The 23,646-nt window shown below is 38.5% G+C and overlaps 1 protein-coding gene across 5 annotated transcripts in view; it reads right to left on the bottom strand.

Moving 5' to 3' along the window:
• The window catches only part of LOC122529590 (neurotrimin-like), a 404,527-nt gene that overhangs the window by 87,655 nt on the left and 293,226 nt on the right, over positions 1-23,646 (bottom strand). For 3 of the 5 annotated variants that reach the window (XM_043655864.1, XM_043655863.1, XM_043655865.1), the window contains exons 10-11: positions 23,224-23,292; positions 9,842-12,357 (exon numbers count right to left, since the gene is read on the bottom strand). In XM_043655864.1, coding sequence (XP_043511799.1) covers positions 12,206-12,357; positions 23,224-23,292 — 221 coding nt within the window. In that variant the 3' untranslated portion in view covers positions 9,842-12,205. Of the gene's footprint in view, positions 1-9,841; positions 12,358-23,223; positions 23,293-23,646 lie in introns of those variants that run through there. The other 2 variants (XM_043655866.1, XM_043655867.1) reach the window with 2 other exon arrangements.

The following is a 23,646-nucleotide window of genomic DNA, read 5'->3' as shown; positions in this document are numbered from 1 at the left end:
TCAAATAAAACTATCTTCTTACAATATAACGGGAATTACAAACGATAGAATAAATTTTCGTACCAAATTATTCCGTGAATAGTCACCAAAGGATTCATTGAAGTTCCTCGATTGAATAAAAAGATAAATTACAGTGAAATGGCCACTGGCCAAATTAAAGTTTCTTAAATAACCAATGAAGAATGAGAAAAGGATGAAAAAGGAGAAACTCGCACGGTGATCAACGGGAGATCTGAGCGTTGAGAGCAGAATGAAGAAGAAGAAGAAAAAAAAAAGAAGAAAAAGAAGGCGAGGAGAGAAAGGAGAAAAAAGAACGAAGCTAAGATGCTCACACAGCTGTGTACACCCACGTACGAGATGTGAAGTGAAGTCTTTCCCATAGGACCAGGGGAGACACTTTCGAGATTACGTTCCCTCCTCGGCGACGTGAATTGATCCGAAAACCATAAGACATTCCCTGTCCGGCACGTTATTTTCTCGGAATAACCAATCGGAAAGAAAGCGGTTGAGGAAGCACGTTCGCCGATCGCAAAAATCGAGAGAGAGTGATTTTTATTCTTCTCGATGTTTGTATACTGTGCAGAAAGCCGTCGCGATCGATTGCCAAACATAACATATTGACAGATATCCCTCTATCGTTTTGCATCCAGCGAAATTTTCTTTCTCTCTCTCTCTCTCTCTCTCTCTCTCTCTCTTTCTCTCTTTCTATTTTTTCGTTTCCGTTTCGTAGGAAATTGGATGCTTTCGGATCATCAAACAACGAAAAATACGTATGTGTTGTGCTACGCTCAAAAGTAGGACGCTGTCTGTTCACTTGTTTCGTGGACTTCGGTGACTTACAGTGATGACAGAAAGCAAGTTTGTCGAGGGAAAAGAACCGACGTGATTCTATGAAATTGAATTGTATTGTAATTGGCTTCCAAGAATGAATATATGTTTATAATTATGTTTCGCTCGCAGCATGAAACGATGGAACGATTATTAAAAAATGAATGATCAATCCTTAAGTAGTATCAATCCTTAAATAGATCTTGCGTATGTCAGTCATTCATTCCGGTTTCCCTTCCTATATTATTTTATCTTTTATTCTTTATAAAACAAGAACGGTTGAATCTAATCTTATTTGTGAGAGACTTTTCACAATGATTATCCAATTCTCAATGGATAATCACTGTGAAAAGTCTTTATAATACTCGCGAGAATCATCAGTGTGGTCAAAATCAACAATTCATAATTCCTTATAGCAATTTGTAGATTTACACGGGAGCACTTCTCACTATTTATATTTCTTGCTCTTTGATTTTATATTTTAAAAATTTTAAATAAAATATAAATTAATTTATATTTCAATCGTCAGTGTAATTCCAGTATTATAATTCATAAAAAAACCCAGCATTAAATTTGCTTTTTGCTTACTCTTTTTCTCAATGTCGGAGCTGCGGAAAGGAATTTCCAACAATTCTTTCGTTTTTGCGTCCTCATCTAGACTCTCAGAATCTCGCAAAGTTTAAAGAAACTGAACTATTATTGCACGAGCAGTCATCGGGATCCCTTTAAACGTTATCAATTAAATTTTCGTTCAAAGACTTCCGGCGTAGCTCGAGTAGGAGAGTGGCTCGCCGGTACGTGTAACCGGTCGCTGTGAAACCAAAGATAGCAAGTTCTAAGTCAATTTCGACGTTATTAAATCAGATAGAGCATCAATTTTGGTTTTCGAAATGTCAGGCACGGCCGATAATGGGCACAAAGGAGCAGCGAATGGGAAACTACTAACTTCCGGAAGTCAGTAATGTCCCATAATTAGTAACTCGAGAAGTGTCGATGCGAGTGGCGCCGCGTTAGACGTAGTTTCCTGCCTCCCCTCCCCTCCCCTTTCAACCAAGCACCGATATACATATAGTGTCGCGTCGACGTGGTCCAGACTCCGGGACCATTTATTGCTAATTCCGCCAATAGCAACTAGTATTTGCTAACTGAAGAACAGTCGTTTCTACCCCTAGCAATTTGACGCTACGCGGCATCGTATTAACTCCATTGTTTCCAGCGTGAGACTTCCAGTACACCTCTACTGTGCCCCAGAAACACTGTAGAATTGAAAATTTATGCGAAAAAAATTTCTTCCATCAATTATATCGACAGAATTATTACGAATAAATAAATAAATAAATAAATAAATATATATATGTGTGTGTGTGTGGTTATTTAACCTCTTGGTACCACGCACGTCGAGAACTTTTTGTCCCAAACTGCAACATTTTCTCAGTTTATTTAAATGTAACCTAGGCAAAACAAATGATAAGTTTATTACTGCTTAATAATTTCTATCCGGTGATGTCATACCGACGAGTTCAAAAGAAAAGAAAAGAAAAAAAAAGAAAGCGGCGAATTACTGTATACGGTTCGGTCACTCGTTATGGTCCGCGAATCAATTTCCAGCGCAATATCAGATTACACAGGCTCATTTAATTTATTATCTTAAATAACGTAGTTTGATTTTTGAAGCATCAACCACTGTTATTATAATTTATTTTATATTTATTTTATTTTGTTTTATATTTTGATTGAAATTCTTCGTGTAAGGAGTTGTTACTGAAATAAAAATTAGAATGACCCCTTGTGAGAAACTTAAATATGTGACTTGTTAATTAGATGTAAACTTGATTGCAGATTGTCGTACATTTATGAAACTGAAGGTAACTAGACCTAACTAACCTAATACATACAAAATATTAAAATATCTGTAATAGAGTATTTTCTTTCTTGCTCTTTTCAAATCTTTGTTTCAACTGTTTAATATATATTGTATTATATTTTAGTGATATATATACATATCAAGTATAAAAGGAGAAATACATAAAATCAGTTATCCTACGACCAAAATCGTTCTCAGTAAATTCATATCTTTCGCGATCTTTTCTTTTTAAATATAAAACCACCCTCCCCTTTCATCAACCTCCAAAATTACACTTCGTATCGTTAAATTAACATGCACCGCGTCGTGGAATTGGCTACGAAGTGCACGACGAAACGAAAATAAAGTATATCGCGCGAATAAAACTAGCGAAATGAAATTGGCTGGGCAACGAAAACAATTTCGACCGCAGGGGGTGAAACTCTCTCTCTCTTTCTCTCTCTCTTAGTTTTCGACGCGTTCGTCGACCAATTCATGAATCATTCCCGGAGACCCGGAGGATCGTATGTTACCGATAGTTGACCGATTCGAAAAACTGAATAGAATCCTCGGTGATTGATTGGCTCCTACGAAACTCCTCCTCTTTCAACCACCTCGCGCCCTTTTTCCTTCCCAACATCGACAATGATTTCCTCGTCAAGCGAGGCAATCGCCATTTTATTTGAAATACACGGCCCGAACAAATGCCGGATTTGCAAAAGCGCACGGCAGTAAATAACCGCGAAATGAAACGCACCGAGTTTGCCAAAGTTTGCCAAAATTCTCGGCCGCGGTCGACGCGTTTTCCGCTTTACGCGGCCTGTCCGGGTTCCCGATCGCCCACATCGATGGACAAGAATAACAGAGAAAGAGGAAGAGAAGGAGAGAAAGAGAGGAAGAGAGGGAGGGGAAAAAAAATTGGAAATATTCGCAAACGAGGACTTTTGTTCGGCCACGTCCGAATGCTGTCGCGCGCGAATCGTTGCCTCGATGGTCGCGTGACGGGCATTATGTCTGAACGATTCGAGAATTACAGGCCCGGCCGAGAGTGTGTTCGCGTGTCTGCGCCCGTTTAATCGAACTTCTGGCGCGAGTGGGTGCTTCAGTGTTTCGAACGATTCTTGAGTACGCTGCAGCTGCGTACGTTTGTGCACGAAGATCACCACGGGGAAGAAAGTACGCGCATTTCCGCCGAAATTTGAAGTTCCCGTAACGTGTAAAAATATAAAAAACGATGAAGAATGAAGCATTCGTTGCGATGCTGGAAACAGGCGAAGTAAATTTTTATCTAGGTATTATAAAAATATCACACGGAAGCATCGACTCGATTGTGAAGCTCCTCGTCTTTCTTCTTTTTACGCGATATTTCTCGAATTGAAAAATTGAAACTCGCCGTCTCGCTGTTTAATTGCAAATTAAATATCAACAATTACCACCACTGGGACACAGTAAATTTATTTCGTTCGTTTCATATTTTCATTCGCCAAGCGTAGAAAATATTGCAAAATTTTAATAACAGACGCCAGAAAATATCAATCGAGTGACATTTGTTCGTAATGTCATTCGTGACAAGTAAAATATTTTCCTTACGGAGAATCACGAAATTCGTCACGTGAATCGAAACAAAGTAGAGACAAAGACGCGAATTCATCGAGGAGTGGGGAATAAATAAGCGTGTAATTTATCGCGCGGGCATTAGCATTGTTTACGACCATTCAATCGGTACGTGCATATGTCAGCCGCATAAATAACAAACAATGATGTACAGATATCCTATTCGTTAAAACGGCACTTATGCATATTCATTCCGTGCGAGCTTGAAATTATTATTCGCGGTTTCATTTGCTTCCATCGGTTATGCGATAACAACGATCGCGTAAACATACGGAAATTATACCGAGCGCGGATCCTGGTATTATTTATACAGCGCAACACTAAACTGAACATTAGCTTTCAGAACGTTGCGTTGTCCTGTTTCACTTTTTCCGACGAGCAAGTTTATCGTATGTCATGGATATTTAATTTCTGAAACTCTTCATTCACCTGGTAATGCATCCACTAAGAAGATAGCGAATAATAAATTAACAGAAAATATTTTTCTGAGCCATTATGAAATAGCCGTATCTTTTATTGCCTACATATATTTTATTTCTACAATTCCATAATAAAATTCTCTTTCTCCCAATTTTATAATAATATTTTTTTAATCATCAGGTGCGTAAGTCCTATCTTTTGTTGCCTATACATATTTTATTTCTACAATTTAATATAATTCTTCCTAATAAAATTCTCTCTTCCCGAAGAAGAAGGAACAAGTAAGAGAACGTTCGAGGAAGAGGTTCGCTTTATTGCTAAAAACTAGAGAGAAATTATTTCAAATTGTTTTCAGTTTTTATTTAACTCAAGCATCGAATCGATCGTCTCAGATCTCGCTACGTTATCCTTAAAAAAAAAATTGTATCTCGCACTCCCCTTCGAGCGGACTTCTTCAGAACTCGTTTCAACTCTCGTCCTTACTTACCGCGCCGATTAATTCTCCGAACCACTTTTCGTTATCCGCTAACAGGTCCTCGTCGTCCGAGAAAATCGCGAAACAACCGCCATTTGGAAGGAAAAAAGCCAACGGAGAGCACGGTTTCGGGTAATCGAACAACTCGTGCGGCGAGTTATCCGGCGATTTACAGAAATCTGAAAAGAAAACGGGCGACGCGCGGTGAAAGCGGGCGGCGATGAAAGAAAGAGGAAAGAAGAAAAAAGAGAAAATGACACGAGAGAACGGCGGAGCGAGACAGGGAACGGAAACGTGAAATGAAGAGAGAGAGGGAGAGAGAGAAAAGCAAAGCGTCGATGTTGCCGTAACCTTTCCCGTGTCTTCGCTGGAAAAAAGTTCACGAGCAAGGAACCGTGACACATTTGTCTCCTCTCTCGCGTTCGGCCGGCGAGAGAAATCGATCGAGGGTATTGTCGAAGTGGCGTGGCGAAAAGAAGGGGGGGGGGCGGGGGAAGTGGAAAAAGAAGCAAGAAGGGCAGACGAGGGGAACACGTGGCACAAAGGAAAAAAGAAGAATTTCCAAGCTGTTTTATGGGGCGCGTTTATGAACGTTTATCATGTTTCGATGGTGTAAGCACGGGGTCACCATTCGATCGATTAATCGCCGGTGTAATTGACTTTTTGCTTCGTCGATGGCGCGGATAATCAATTTGTCTCGCGGACAAGTTGAATGGATGCTCGAGAGTCGCTGTTTCCCCGCTGCTTTCCATTCGTTTCTTCTCTTCGCTCCTCCCTCTTTGATTAATTCTGATAAAAATCCGAATCCGCTGGCTGCTGCGTTATCGTTTTGCGGCCCCGACGATGAAGCGGGACCATAGATGATGGCGAACGAATCGTTAACAAACAGAGAACGCAACAAGAAGGTGGAAAAAGTTTAGCGAGAATCGTTGGAACATCTTTTGCCAGTTTATAGTAATTCGCGTGAATTAAATTGATTAATACCTGGGGCAATTGCAAATAGACGGGACGAAAGAACGTTTTGCAAAGAATTAATGCGTGTCAGGCTGAATGAATCCATTCGTAACTAAGAAATTAATATCTCGGTGCAATGCTTCGAGTTTGTCTCGATGCGTTTTTGATATAAATTCACCTCAAATAAAATTTGAACAAATTTGGCCACGGTGATGTTTAAATATTGCTAATCGATACGAAATATGCGTAATTGGAGAAACAAATTATTCGCTGTAATATTTAAGAGACGAAATAAGCATTTTCATGGGATTTTATGTTTCCATCTCATGTTAACATCTCGTTTCAAATAATTATTTCGATTAATTGAAATCACCCTACTCTTCGCAAAAATCCTTGCGATATTACTTTTTTATGGAAAGAACGCGCAACTTAATCGACAAGAGAAAATAAATTGTATTTCCTACATTCGAAATACAGACTTATTTAGAAATATGAAGAAAATTAATAACAACAAAACAATCAACGTCCAAATTACAAAAATAATGCCATTTATTTTCACATAAACGATCGTCACATATATTTGGGGGCAAGTTTAAATGCGCCTTATCATTCTCATTATCGCGGAAAGCAACGACACGCGTTATTAGAGACATTCTGCAAACTGGACATTAGCGGAGCCGTTGCGGGGTTGAAATGTAGACAATCGAACTTGTTATCTCATTTGCATATCGGTTTCATTACAGATGGAAATTACTCGCGCGTATCCAATATTTCAAGGGACATTACAACACGTCACGGAGTTTCGAAAGATTATTACGTTATTACGGGACGCTGAATTTCCGAGGGCTGATTCGCTGCAGACCATTACCACTTTCTCTCTCTCTCTCTCTCTCTCTCTCTTCCTCTCTGTCCTTCTGTCTCTCTCTCTCTCTTCCTCTCTGTCCTTCTGTCTCCCCCTCTCTCTCTCTTCCTTCCTCTCTATTGTTATTGCGCTCCGTACGGTTTGCTTTACCAAGGGCGCAAAGGGATTGTAAGATGGCAGTAGTAGTGTACCGTTGTAGGTCAGCCGTAAAAGTTCTCGCATAGACGGGTATCTTGTCCGAAATGTAGCATATTGTTACAGTTGTACGCGTAACTTCGATCGCGTTAATCGTTTTTCTCGTTTGAGCAATGAATCTGTTGCCTCCTTGCGTAAACTTTGATGATCGAAATTTATCAGAGATTTTATTTAGGGTATATTAACGGTATGAAGGAATCGTATGTACATTTTTCATCTGATTGCTCGACAAATTTAATTTTAAATAAATTTTTAATTATTTAATTATTTAATTTTTTAAATTATTTAATTATTATTTAATTATTTCTATTTAATTATTTGTTAATTCCTTGCACTAATTTAATTTCTGTTACGTCAAGTAAATTTTTGAGAGAAAAGTGTCATTATTTTTCGCACGCGTCAGTTAAGTTTCCTGTGCTTCCTCGTTAATTATAATTCACAATAGAGAATCGTTATCGTTTCGGAGGAATTAGTTTCAACGTATGAAATGAACTTCAACGTTATAATCTGCCAATGTGATTAGAAATAATCTTTCCAAGAGTACATACATTCAGCTGCTTTCACTAGCGAAACAGTAAACTTTCACTTATGTAAAATAATAAATAAGAATCAACAACTCGATTGTCTTAAAATACAGTGAATGATAATTTATAAATATTATGCTTTATGTACTTATGTGTGTATCCAAGTTTTCATTTCTATTATATCCCATGCAGTAAATACAACAGTCAACGCACTTACCTGCTACCGATTCCTCCACAATCTTCGAGTACTCTACTGGAAGAAACATTTTCAACGCGTATCTTAACGCGACGCAAAGAAACACCGAGTGATAATAAAATAACCACTCCAAAATATTTAATAAAAATCGACGAGCGTGAATAACTGACACAGTGATTTATAATAGCAGTCGTGTATTCGATTTATTAAGATATTCCGACCGACGGTTTCACTATCTACCTCTGATGCTCGTTACGCGGGTCGGTCATTCACGATATACCCCGGATTATAACTCATAAAAATCGTTCTCGGCATAGTGAAACCATCGGGCACGATACATTAATAACGTCATTATAATAATTCAATACGACATATTTATGATCGCTGTAGCCTCCGTTCGTATCATCTTTTTTTTTTCTCTCTCTTTTCTACTGAACGACATTTTTTTTTTATACGATCATCGCCATAACGTCTCGTACGGTCGCTGTAATACGCTATTCACAACACTCTTCTCGTCTCTTTGCACTTTTTTTCTCTACTCTTTTGCATCAACAATTCGCAGCCTCGAATCATCACCGCGACAATAGACGACGATTCACATTGATCACAGCATAACGTATCTACAATATTTACAGAACAATCAATCGGCAAAGACGCGTTACGTTTCTTTCTTTCTTTCTTGTAACTCACGGGTCTAGAAAGACCGCACGAATTCGAGATTCGATGCCACACAGCTCTGTCGAGCACGTGCACTTGCGTTTCGAAAGTTTCGAATCATCTCTCTCTGTTCCTCTTTTTTTCTCTTTTTGCGCGATGAAAAATGTCATCGCGAGATATTGCTGTAAACTCGTTTGAAAAATTTTGTAAATTCGTAGTAAAATTTTAGAAAAATTTGAATCGAACAAAACAGTTTGGTCTCGATGATGAATTCTTAAAGTAGCTTTTGCGTGGCTCCCTTTAATTTTATCGATATTTAAATAGAAAGATGCTCTTACCGTGCAACGAACGTAACGATGATTGAAAGATTATTTACAAGAATCCGTTAAATATCTCCTCGAGTCTGCTAAAAGCCAAAGTGTGAAAAATTAACATCACGGAGCAGAATTCTTCATCGGGGAGACGTGAAAGTTCGTTTCGCCGGAACGAGAGAACAAAAGAAACATTTACCAATTCCTCTGAGCAAAAATGGGCGATTCAACACTTTCCCAAGTGCAGCGCGTCTAACTGTTGCCACCAGCTCTACGTCGGACTTCGACAGAAACTCGAAACAGACTTCTTCGAGCTTCCGTTGTCGCGAAGGTACAAAATATCGTTTAAAGCTCCTACGCCTTTGTTATGTACACAAAACTATGCGAATCAAGAACAGCGAAGTTACATTTAGGTAACGTCATGCAGAAGAAGAAGAAAAACGGATGGTGTGTTCTATCCAAAGGGATGCGTATATTTCACGACGTTCAACACGTTGACTGTCACACGATGTTTCTATTCTATAAATATTTTGAAACGAGCGAAATATGCGAATATACGCCGATTGAAACGCGAGTAATTGGAGAAACAATTGCAAAATTAAAAATACGCTTCCACAACGTGATATTTCCTAAAGATGAGGCATTTCCCATTCCGTGGACAAACTGCTACGGCAGTCAACGAGTTAACGAGTTAATTTCCCTGGCAGTGTTCGCTCTATAGATCGTTAAATCTACTTCAAGTCTCGTTAAAGCTAAAAATATTGTCATCGACAAGTGTTGCCTTGCAGGGGGACCGCGAATTCTCTGTCTCTTGACACGTAATTGAAACTGAAACTGACCAAGCTCTCTGCACGAAGACACCGTCGTCGATGATTCGGGGCTACGCAACATCGTCATCGTCGCGTTTCTTCGCTTACTTGTTTCTTTTTTCTTCTTTTTTTCTTTTTTTTTTTCTTTTTTTCTAATTTGATTTGAACCCTCTATATCCTGACGTTTTATATAAACGCTTCAACACGCGTCAGAAAACATCTGAAATCAACATTTGTGAAATAGATCCTTGCTCCGTATACTTGTTGAGTTTATTTAAGCCTGTCTGCACTTGTAAATACCACATTTAAACTCATCAAATTTATTTGTTTCTCCTCCCTCGTGTTTACGGTATTCCTACGATTCTCTAACGATCCAGAAATTGAATAGAGAGAGAGAGAGAGAGAGAGAGAGCCACGGACAACTTAATCCCGGACATAAAGGGTTAAATCACGTCGAGTCGCATTCACGAACGCGTCATATTTACGTATATGTATATATATACGACTAGCGTCCCGTTATCGGTGTGTGCATGCACGTTTGCCTCGCCAATGAGAAACAGCTAATGATGAAACTTTAGAGCGCGTTACCTCAAACACAACTACGACTTTATATTATACGTTATTATATGCTCCTGTGTATATAATGTATAGAGTTATGCATTTTTTTTTTTCCTTTTTCGTTTATTCTTTCATGCGTACGTATATATCGTTACATGTACCGAAAAAAATTACAGTTGTGCCTCGTTCTCGCTCGAACTAGAATATACAACTAATCGTCGTCGCGTGTTGCCGTGTTACGAAAACCTCTATCGACGAGTCGAACGGTCGCCGACAGCCGGGTTGCTCGTTTCACGAGCTCATGAGATCGATTTCACCGAATGAGAAGCACGTAAAATCGCTTGAAAATAATTCTTTGTTTGTCTCTCTCTATGCCGGAGCCGAATTCATTCACGTGCTTCGTCATCGTTGGTTTTGGAACTTATTCGCAACAATTCTCTGACGGTGATTCAATAATCTGCGACTCAAAATTTGTTTGTGGAGATTTTAACATTATTTCTGTGCACTTGCATCTATCTTCATATCTTCAGAAAAATATAGTTTCTTTTTTTTGTTTTACTAAGAAGCATGCATGCGCCGCCTTTTAAAATTTTTTTTTCACCTTTAAACTTATCAGTAACGCGTATTAGATTGTGGAAGAACGCCGTCCTTGTGGAAGTTTCTCATAGATTTCAAATCATAGAAGCTGTATATTCTTTTCGATGCAAGAATAAAATGATTCAATCGTCGATGAACAAACAAGAAATCGAGCCATCTTTGTGAAAACTTGTACAAGGATTGATAAATATTGATGCACATCTATTTGAGACTACAGCCAATGTAATAAAAAATACACTGCGAGTAATTATTGAATCGCCATCGTACAAATGTTCTCTTCCTTCGACAATAGTACATACGACAAAGGATATTCGCGCGATACAATGAAAATACGATTTTTTTCGTCTCTTACAAAGTCTTCTTTCAAGCAACGCGAACGATATCAGCGACGATGAAATGAACGTGGATTAACGATCGAATTTTACATCGAGGGGGCGAGGGGGCATCTAGAACGCCGAATCTTCGTGTGAAGAATCGCGAAATCAATGGTATTTACATAGGTAAGAAACGAAGATGCTCGAAACGCACTCCGCTTCAACGCTTCGGATAGACGAACTCGCACGTTTCTATGCTAACTAACGAAACTACTCGAACCGCGTCTCGCGTGGCCAGTGATTCTCAGCCATTCACGGGAAAATTCGCGACACACGATTTGATTATAAAACTCGTATCTTTCTTTCTTTTCTTTTCTTGTTTTCTTTTTTTTTTTTTTTTGGCGGAACATTTAAAGCGGTAACGCGTTATATAATATAAGACGACGCAACCCTCGAATTCCTCGCGGAGCATCGACGTGTCGCGTTACTATTGATTGAGAACCATTGGCCCATTAACCTATCGTCGGAATCAAATCCATCTAGTCGATACGAAATGTTCTCACCTCGTCGTATTTTTTTTTTTTTTTTTTCTCTCTAAACGCGCACAATCGAGATTCACACATGACGAGACAGAGGATGAAAAGTCTTCTCTCGGAAAATGCAAGGATGTCGCGCGCCACAAAATCATCACTCATGAAAGCCTAAGAATACCTTCATACTCACTGTATAAGTATACTTACACAACATATTATATTTTGTATTTGTATTTATATTTATTTATTTATATATATTTATTTATATTTATATATATATATTATATATATATAATATCCTCTTTCATTCTTTCTTTCTTTCTTTCTTTTTTTTTTTTGTTGCTCTCTGTATACGTCTACGTTTAGTATGAAAATAATTTCAAGCGCGCCTTGTTCTCGTCGCACTCGTCCGTCGTCCAGCCGAAGACGGCGTACCGGAAACTGGCAGCCGCCTTCGGTCTGGTCACCGTCCAATAAACACTAGAACTGGAAGCCCTGTCCCCGCGACGTGAGAATCACCTTCTGATTGCTGGAAGTAGCAGTGACAGCAGACTCACCAAAAGATGAAGAACGAGCTGCGCCCGATGGGAAACGCCCGGACTCAGGGCGTCGACCGGAAGCTCGCCTGGCGGCCTCATCGATGGTGGACCGTAATCTCTGTCGTAATCTGCAACCAAACAGATCTGCTTCTGCACGAAATCTTCCAACGACTAGAAATTGATTTTGTTTTTCTATCTCTTTCCTTTTTCTTTCTTTTCTGTTTTGGATCTTCCTTCTTTCTTTCCCCCAAGTTCCCAATTCTGATGGATTCGTAGTTTTAACGATTGGAGATTCATATCTCGGTCGACTTTTTTTATGACAATTTCCAGTGATAATAAATTCTTTTCTTTTCCGAAGGATTTTGAGAATAATTTTTGATGGATGTAAAGTATCGAGTGAGAATTATACGACCTGTGTCTGACCATGCACGTTCTATTCTACTTGCAACTGTGTTTCCCCTCAACTACTTCGACACTCGAAAGAACGAAGTTCGGGAAAAATTTTTAACTTGCTCGTCTTGTTTAATAACTCTTAAGAATTCAGATTTCTAAAATCAATTTTCAACAAGAGTCCAATTTCTAAAATCAATTTCTGTGTAAGGTGAAGCAAAATTTCGTTTCGTATGAAATGAATTACGTCACTGGTATGTTAATCGTGAAAAAATCCTCAGAGCAACAAGCAAGGAATATTATTCCACGAGAATATCAAAAGAGACGACATTCGGGACATTAATTCGCGAAAGCTGTATTTCCCTCCGACGTCGCAGACACCGTCTCCTAAACGTGACAATTTCATTCGTCGCGTTCGCCAACACCCCCGCCTGCGTTTGTATTTTCCGCGTGTTGCATTAAACTGTTCTTCTCTGGAATTAACTCCGAATCCCTGGGCGATAAGAATCGAGACCGGGCGAGGAGAGAGGAACACGGACAGGGGAAGAACGTGCCGAACACGTGGAAAATGAGAATGCAACAAAGCGGCCTCATGTGCGCCGGAACATGTTGCTCGAATAATAGAGCGTTCGATTATAATGCACCGGCCGGATAATCGAACGTTTGGACGGTGATCGCGCGAACAATGCTGATAGTATTCTGAAAGGATTTCGGCCGGACAATGCGAACGGTGATTCGAATTTCATAGGGAATAACACAGGAGAAAGCAATTCGTACCACAGGGGTAAGTCTGAATTTCAATGGCCGACGGGATAGCCAGCACGCGAAACGTTATCCTCTTTGCCGAATAACAAACACAAACGCGCGATGAGAGAAAGAACGTCTTGGAAGAGTGTGCAGTTGAGAAAGCAGAGGGTTCTAGTTAATTTCTTTCAGTTTGTCCAGAAAGTTGACCATTTGACAACTAAAATTGACGATTACTGGTCGACACGAATTGAAGAAAAAATTTCGGGAAGCAATAACATTCGATTAAATTGAACGAAATGTGAATTTTCTAAGCGATGACGAGTTCGATAAGAAAATCTTTAACATTTCTATTTCTATGACTCTATTTCTATAAATTCTCGATTGGAAAATTGGAGAATCTTTGAAATTCTACGACGAGGTAACTCGTCGTCAATTCTGGAGAAGCATTTCCCAGTGACTAGTTACCTTTTTATCCTCGGTTAATAGGTTAACGAAATGATAATAAGTTTGGTTCTAACGAAGTTCGTAATTCGCCGGGAGTACGAAGTATTTAAAAAGAGAAGTATTAAAAATTCTTATCCTTGTCGTAAACTTGAAAGGGCTGCACGGCTGACCTGCACACGTTGGCTGCAAAAGAATTAAAAATTCCTTTAAACAGAGGATGGCACGCTTTTAAATTAAAAATAAAAGAAAAGAAGCGAAAACTTGGTAGACTCGTTGGTAAGATGAAACTGCGCCATGAATGCTTTTTGCGAATTCTCCTTTGTTCGTGAATACTTAGAGTGGTTACAATGTTTAACCCTTATTTAGACTAAATTCTCTCTCTCTCTCTTCCTCGCTCAAATGAAAAAATAGTTCTTTGGACACGGTTATTTTCTTGTGAAACGTGGAAATGAAAGAATTGCCGGGAAACAGTATTTTATTGTAGAAATGAAAAGAAAGCTTCGACTTGATTTACATTCAAACGAAAGGAATCGAAAATAATAATAATAATAAGAAGAAGAAGAAGAAGAACGTGATAATAAGAAATCGTTTTCTGTTTGTAAAAGTTACTAGGTTCCATTAGGATCAATGGACGGGCAGAAATTTCATTTCAACTCGAATGGCAGGATTGCCACTAGCCACTGTTTACAGATGCCTTGTTGTGAGAGTAAATTACCGTTTTGCCACTGAATAAACTTTTTAGAACGTGCCGCGTTACTATCGACCGGCGGCAAACTCTCGATTTCCGGTTCACAAAACTGTTTTCAGATTCAACGAACCCGTGCGAGTGTTTGAACGCCGATTTAAAACAATCTAAAGAACTCGCGATTGAGTACGTCCGTTACTGGAGAACGATGAAAAATTGATATCTCGAATGTATAATAATCCAATTCTTGCGAGAATGAAATTATTTGTTTGTAAATGTTCAGATAATGTTTCTCTTTCATTTCAGTGAAATTTTCACGAGTGCGAATTGTTCATCGATGCGAGTATCTTTGCGTTTCTTTTCACCGAGAATGTCTGACACATGCAGTCTTTTACTACTTGCAATTAAAATACTGCCTGACATTCCTTTTCTACTCGTTAATAACCCAATCAAATGCGTCAGATTAAAGATAATTTAACACGTTTCTTTCCGACTCGCTGCTCCGAAACGTACGAAAATATTATCAAATCTTGGAATACGAACGTCATAATACGAGAATGTAAAACCGATTAGAAAGTTGAATCGAAGGCGTCGAGAAACGAAGAGAAAAAAACTTATAGACACGTTCTCAAATTGTACGCTCGCGTTCGCATCTCTTGGAGAGATAGAATGAATGTCGGAAGGTGTTTCAGAGTACGCGAGAATTGTCCCATAGAGCGGTCGATCTCTCAACGACGACGGGGATATATGTGCGTGTATGAGAATGGTCGGATGGAGAAGATAAATACAAGGAGTTGCCGCGGATAATACGAACGGTGGGCGAAAGCTCCGGCGCTCTTCCGCGTCTCGGAATTAAATTCCACCAAATTCTCGGGATTTCTAGGATATTTGGTCGGCGCAAATCCCTTTTTAATGAGATAAAAGGCTTGCCAGCGGAAGGCTAAATAAATTTATACTCCATTAGATATCATCCGGCGGCTGTGAAATCGCGACTGACTCGCGAACGTTTCTAAAGAAACGATCGATCACACGATTCGCGATTATACATTGCTATATACATATATGTATATATCCTTTGATATTCATCCAGTGGATGTCGTGGTGTATAGAAATTGTTAAATTACAAAATGGAAAAATTTTATAAGTTTCTATCTTCAGTTTCTAGCGAATAATACTCGACGAATGACAATGAATTGGAAATAAATTCGTGTTTCCTCTTATGAAATATCTTTTCGCTAATTTTCTTTCGTGAAAGTCTTTCGAATAATGCGTTCATGCTCTTGCTTTTTATACAGGATATATTCTAAATTTCAAGTCATGCTCGAATTATGCTTGGATTTCGTGGGTATTTCTTGCTTTCCTGTTATTTTAATTAATTGTGCATTTTCCCAGAATACGGGAAATAGTTCCAACTAACTTTTAATTCTGGAATTTATGTCGTTGGTATTATTCAAGTCAGTTATTATCAAGATTTTCATTCTTCCTCCGATAATAATATCTTTAACAACAATTCGTGATAGATAGTCTTTTCTGAATTATTTCACTCGAATTACATCCGAATTATATTTCAAACAATAAAAATCACTAATATCGACGAAACTTTTGGATTAGAACATATTAAAACGAACGTCTAAAAGCGTCCCCAAATTTACGTTGAAACCACGAGAACCACGAACTTCGCCAGAATACTTGCCACAACATCAGAATGACGATTCATAGTTCCGCAGAAACTAAGCCATGACTATGATCGAGTTTAAGATCCGGATCGAATGTTCAACATCGTTTGAAACGTTACGTTCCAACATATTACTTCCACTGGATTCACTCTAAAATTTATCTTTCATTGTGATATTAAATTTTTATTATTATTTTTTTTATTTTATTGACACGATAGTGTGCAAATACTTTTTGCAGTCGTCACAGATGAAATATAATTTGTTCGTTTAACGTTAAACGAACAAATTATATTAAAATTAAGAGAGAAATTAAGAGGAAAATTGATTTATATTGATTTGATTGTAAAAGAATAATAATTGCGCTATATGTATACTAAAAGAACTTAAAAAAAAAGTTAAACTCAAAAAAAAAATCTGATTCAAAAAATATTTGCTTCCAGACACGCAGAGAAAGAGAGAGACAACTGACGATAAATGAAATCCGAAGATCTTCTGCATGGCTAATTGCAAGGATTACAAAATGAAAGAAAACCGTACTTCGCTCAGAGGAATACACTTTAATCAAAATGGATTTTGACACGGAATAAGAAGCATCTGAAGTACTGAATTGAACGATCGAGGCAATTCAGTCCCATGGAAGATGCCCTTCATTCTGGTATCGATTCGGTCATAGAATTACAGAATTCCGGTGGAATTTGATGGATCGCGATACGTCGGGCTGGGGAAACAATTTATTAAATTATTCCCCTGGGTGTCGTGTAGGGCTGGCTGCGTCGCAATAAATACGTAGTTTATCGTCGAGTTCGATTCTTTTCGCGTACGACCCTTCTCTCTCTCGCTCTCTCTCTCTCGTTCAATTTCGCCTGTCGATTGGATTGGCCGGTTGTTCTAAGTTTTACGGATCCAGGTCCATGTTGGATCAACACCGCCACCTGTGGCGCTAATACAAATCCGGTAATGTTGCCGGCTATGAATACATGAATATCAACCGGGAAGAAGTCGATACATATGTACGTTTACCCCTGTTAACCCGGCGGCAACTTCGACCTGGTATACAGGTATCGCGCGAATGGTAACCGAGCTGTTTGATATGTAGTCAGCCGTGTATATCTCTGTCGAATATTCTCGTACGAAACGCTCGAAATCGTTTAATCTCTTGTTTCGCGAATATTTTCTCATTTCGTTTCTTCTCAAATCAGCGACGATCGCAATTTTGAGTACAATATTCGTTGAGCGTTAATCGAGTCGGGAGAATTCTTTCATTGCCAGATAATCATTTATAATCTAGATACTACTTGATAATCTTGCAGTACGTACCTATGAAACAGCGACAATGTTGGAAAAATAATTGATATTGTTCACTTCAATATGTAGCGTTAATGTTGAAAACTTACACTTGAAAATTCATCTGGAGAATATGTAATTATTTTTAACCATCTAATTGTCTCGATCGGTCTTTTCATTTGCATTTAATGAACCTTTCTAAATACTCTTCCACACATTATTAAAATTACACTTTACGTTGTATAACTGCATTTTACAAATCTCTACGCAGCAATGAATTTTACTACTATTCTAATGTGTTAATGAATTTACATTGCACGTTGACGAATCATTTTACAACATCGTATTCGTACTCAAATTTGTCCTCGTCTCAGGCTCGACAAATTTCTCTCACGTTCGTCGCAATAATTAAACGTCTTGGCGACGTCGGTCTCGATCGGGAAGAGAAATGTTCGGCACCTAACGAATCGATATCCAACGAAAATACTTTATTGCCGTTATTAGAGAACCGAAGTGAAAAAGAAAACACACACGAACGTTCGACACGGGGTGGACAAGTTTTCTTATTTGAAAACCGATCGAGGAACAATCGTCGCGAATTCACGGCATTCCTCCGGAGTAGTTGTCCGTCCGCTTTGGCTCGCACCCCAAAAAGGGACGTCGAAATCGCACGTTCGCCCGGAAAAAAAGTTATTCCCACCCACGAGTAAAATCCACGCTACGTGACTTTCCGCATGGACAGCGACAGACGAATCGTTCACCAACACGTCTTTAACAACGTCTTTACCGGTTCCACTGCTACACCCGGTTACCCCTCGGTTTCTTTTCGGCTCGCCCCGATTTCGTGACAGTATCACGCCGATCGCCGTCATCACGCGACCACCGATTAACTTAAACGAGGTTTAGACGCTGCTGGCATGGTGCTAGCACGGTGATAATTGCTGGGAACTGCGTCGACTGTTTGACGAATTGGGGCAAGGTTTTATCTTCTGGCGATCGCGTTTTATCGGTTTCGGTCGAGCAAAAAGTACGGGAAATAAATTTTTGCAAATTTTCTAAGCTATGATAAGTTTACTGAACACGTGTCTTTATTAGAATTTAAATAATTTTGCCGTGTAGTATATAATCATTTCGGGAAATTTATAACAAAATTTTGTTCGTAGAGAAGAATAGAAAAAGTGAATCGAAATATATTCGTATATTCGTGATTTTTATTGGATTTTAGAATTTTGATAACAAATATACTCTATGAATTTCTATTAGAAATTTTTCGTACGGATCATTTCGTAAAATGAAGCTTCGATTCCAGGGATAGAGTGAATAGCAGAATAATTGCAATTTAGAGCAAATGTGTTGAAATATTTCCCGCCAGTTCACTCAGAGTCAAGGTATTAACTATCGAACAAAAATCGATAGTTACTGACCTCGCAGGCCACGCAGGAACAAGTTGTATAAAATTAATTAATTTAAAATTGCAAATTCCATTCAACATTAATTCAAACAATGTTTGTAGTTCAGCACGTGAACAGAAATAAATTATTCCTATTATTTTCTATAAAGAGCAACCATTGGTTCGATATTATTCAACTTTCAATATGATCATCGTCAGACAGAGAAGCGATAAAATTCATTAATACTGCGCATTTACGTTTTGTAATTACAACTTTGTTATTCGATCTACAACATTTAATTATTTTCATATTAAAAAGAAAAATGATTCTTTTAAAATTTCTTGGATCGCGAAATTACCATCTGAAGAACTAGCGAACTACAAGTCAACGTAGAAATTCGTTAGGTTAATTTTAATTTTAAAAAATCTTCCACCCTGTTGCCAGCCCGCTGTTCCGCTTCAATTTCACACTTTTAAATAATTTCGATACCAAATAATGCCCACTATCCGCACCACAAAGTCAAGGCCCGGAAAACTAACGAATCACAAATGGACGGAGAAGTTTCATCGAGTAAAATAATTGCGCTCTTGGTGTTTCCCTTGGTGAAATTGGCTTGCGAATCGAAGGGAGCTGCAATCAAGAAGGAGGCACGGCCGATCGATACACGCTCGTTCAAACTTCCACCACCGTCACGTCACGACATTAGGACGAGCTCCTCTTTCGAATCGCAGAAGGGCAGAATTGGCTGGCGTGACGATCCACGTCTCCGGGAATACAGATCATAAAAGTTTGTACAGAGTGTAGGAATCAATTCATCGGCAGCCAGAGGTGGCGTGGCTTGGCCTTCTCGGCTTCCTGCACGTGCGGTGGCTGTCAATCGATTTAACAAATGAAGGCGAGAAAAGAGAGAGAGAGAGAGAGAGAGAGAGAGAGAGAACAGGCAAACTTGCAGTTAGAGCAGGAGAGGAGAAACGAGAAGCGAGCGAGCGAGAGAAAGAAATGGGTGGAGGGGGAGGGGTGGAAGTTGAGCTTGGATCGTTTCTGCGTTTTCGCCGGGGCGAAACCGGCCGACACGGGGCCGCGCGGGTCAACGAAACTCGTTTTTCATTAATTGAAAGTAAACTTTGAGAAAGGGGAGTCTGCCGTCCCTGACGCTCCTCGGAATCTTTCAGCAAAGTCATTGAAACTGTGAGGTTGGGGAAACTTTCACGCCACCGTGCCAGTTGCTGCCAATTTATTGGCATACGAAACGAAAGTGCCCTCGGCGTGACGTTTTATCCGCCACCCCTGTTTGACGTATAACCCCTGTTTACAAGTATCGAGACACATACGCGAGTTCCAAGCGCGAAACTTCATAATTAACGTGAAATACGGACGTGGCTGTTAATCCTCTGGTGGTGGCCGAGGTTCAAATACAATACTTACACACGTGACCTATAATCTAAGTATAACGGCCTGAGTAATTTGAAAAATTGTAATATCGCGAGTACAAAATTGTCCGCTGTCCGACGTGATTGATTAAAATTTTGTTCTTACGTTCTCACGGGGTCAATTTCAATGCTCGAGATATCGTTCCACATATTTGTTTCAAATAGCGATGTTGAATTAATTGTTTCCCTGAATTTTTTTAATAAATAGCGGTACGAGTGTGAAAGCAAAATATTTTCGCTGAATAATATAACACTCGTGTGTATTCAAAACATTCGCGGACGAAGAAACTGTTTTCTGATTAGTTAAATATTTTAATACTTCATCACTTCCGTTTTTTCTTTCTTTTTTCCTTTTATTGAAGCAGTGTCACTTTGTGCACTTTTGTTGAAATTCTTGAAATACTTGAAAAAATATTGAAATACTATCGTCATAAAGTATCAAAATTGAGGAATATTTGATATCAAGCTTCAAGTATTTCTTCGTACCGTAGTTTTAACATCTAACTACCTTTGAATCTAATTATACAGTTTAAGCTACATTTAACTCGAGAGTCAACGATATAATAAATTTTCTGTCACACAGTTGTCCGAGGGAATTATCCTCTTTCCCCGTACGCACGTAATTTTACATTAATGCATTATTTCTTCGCGGAATATTTAGACTTTTAATCGATATTCGAAATTTAACGGTAGTTAAACTCGCTGGATTGGTCTTCTCATGCGTATTCATAAGATATTACGACGTTCAATATTCATAAGCTATGCGATACTTTAAACGGCACCGGCTCGAACGCAGACCGGTAACCGTAAGGAAATAAAACCTCTGAGAAAATTCGTCTTCCGACTTAACTACCGAGCCCCGATTTTTCAGCGAAATCCTTTTCGTGTCCCAGAATAATCAAACGGAATTCCTTGATCAATTATTAAATTCATATTTGCACCGGTTTCGTATCTCTCCCTGTTCGTACCTCAACAATTCAGATATAAATTAAATCGGTGAATTGTAATATCTCTGTGAAATTGTTTTAATAAAGATCGCAATTTCAATAAATATTCAAGATTCAAACCGATTAAAATTCTTTGAAACATAGCTTCTCTGCACTGACGCATTAAACTCTTGAAAAATCAATCAGAGGAATAACAAATTTTATTACCGATCATAACTTGAATTTGTAATACTTATAAAAAGTAAAATTTTCTGAAATTTGATGTTATAAATTATTAATTTCGATTTAGATATTTCGTCTGAAAGAAAAACATTCCTTTCAATTAGAAGGAAATGACTAAAGAAACATTACAAATTACCAAACATTAATTAAAACAAAAGATTTCCAGATATCTGAAATAATCGAAGAAAAAATCTTTTGAAAAATGTATCACATCATGTGGATCACGATTCGCTAAGATTTCTACTTCAGTGCGATTAAAATGAAACTTCGCTAAAAAAAAAAAGTTCCGTCATTTTTTGCGATTTCGATTCAGTCGATAGACGTGCCAAAGTAGGGATTCTTGATATAAGACTCTCGAACTAAAGTGAAAGCACTTACTGAGCGCTGAAAAAGAAGTTCATAGTAGTGCCAACTATTGTTGGTATCTTTGGGTCTGGAGTTTCTCTCGAGCTAGCACGTCTCGGAAAGGACTTTCAGTTCAATTTAAGCTCGTGAATAGATGTACGAACATTTAAGTTCAGACGACGTATGAGAAAATCACGACGTTTGACGGGCATTAACTAATTAGTAACTCCGATGAAATCGACTGACAATCGGATTACAGGTCCCCTGCAGCTTAGAACAGTGGACAAATTAATGCCAACATTTCGGTTCGTGTAAAATCAAATCGCGCGCTTCTCGACGAATTATCAAACGGAAACTTTCGAATTTTTAATTAGATGTTGCATTATTTTATGATATTCATACGTGTAAATATCGCGAGAATACTCGTTGCGTGATTTGATTTTATTTTCACTTTTTCTCGTTGCGTTAAAATTATTGTACTGCTTTGTGATGAAAAGAAAATTATAATATAAAAAGAAAAGAAAATACGAAACACTGTGAGATTTCATTAACACTGTTGCGATTATTATGCAATTCAAACTACATATAGAAATTACAAGATAATTAACGTAGTCAATTATCCGTTATAACACTTACTATGTTTCTTAAAATGCTTATTGAAGCAGAATAATTTTTTCCTAGATATATGTTTACGATATTGTATCTTGTAAATTCTATAACATACATCTTCTGATTAACTTAAAATTTTGAACGTTAAATATTATTACGATCCAACATGTTTTCATGATCTCCTAAATAATCCTTTACTCTCTTTCTTTCTCTCTGTAATAATACTGCTAATAAAAAAAAGAAATCACAGAAAATAATTTTCTCCTAAGATATAATAATTTTCTAACTTTTAATTTACTCCAACAGCTATTCTTTCCTGGTATAATTTTCACCTATGAATGAAAATTCACCCGATTATCCCCTAAAATTTTGTTGTCCCGTTTCCACTAAAAAATCCCCCAAAAATGACTGAATCGAGATTCTGTTCAAGCAATCGTGAAACGTACGTAAAATGAAGAAAGACGAATGTAGACGAAAAAAATCAGATCAGGAGTCGTAACGGCAGGAGGATCGATAAGCGAGACTACAGAAGATCCATCAGTGAAATCACTGTCGTCGAAAGTGTAATTCTGAAATCCATTCCGGCCGGTTAAAGGGGACCAAGTAACGTGAAGTAATTCGTTCACGGATAAAGGGGGATCACCGAACATTGGCAATTTAGTGGATTCACTGGAGAATCTCTCCACCTCGAATGTGCGCCGTTGACGAGGTTTTAATTACGCTAATTACTCGAACGAAGCGGTACAACAGGCAGCCCGGCCGGCTGTATCGCCGTGGGAAATGCCTGAGATACGCGGTCCGCGTTAAAATAGATATTTACTGACCTGGATCTCGCCATTCCTCGACCTCGTAGTCGATAGGTCGTTGTCGTAATTTCTTGTTACCGTTTCTACCTAAAATGCATTACACAAAGGCGGTTTTACATGGCGTGTTTTACGACGGGACGTCATGACGGGCGGGATGGAGGACACGGGAAATGGATGTCCTTGCTACGGGGGGACGAAGAAAAAAAAGAAGAAAAAAGAAAAAAAACGAGAAAATACGACAAGGGTAAAATGGATGAAAAGTACCGTAGCGAGGATTCTAATGTGCACGCGTGTCTGTGCGGACGTGTCTCTGCTTGTGACTGCCGTTTCATTTGCGAATTAATGCCGGCTGTTCTGCCTAATTCCTCGCGTTTTCGCGAATTTTTAAACGATACGTAGATTTGCTTTTTCTCTTCTTCTTCTTTTTTTTTTTTTTTTTTT

The sequence above is a fragment of the Frieseomelitta varia genome, unplaced genomic scaffold (assembly GCF_011392965.1).
Source record: "Frieseomelitta varia isolate USP_RPSP 00005682 unplaced genomic scaffold, Fvar_1.2 scaffold_298, whole genome shotgun sequence".
Lineage (NCBI taxonomy): Eukaryota > Metazoa > Arthropoda > Insecta > Hymenoptera > Apidae > Frieseomelitta > Frieseomelitta varia.
This window is presented reverse-complemented; position numbering and strand designations above follow the sequence as displayed.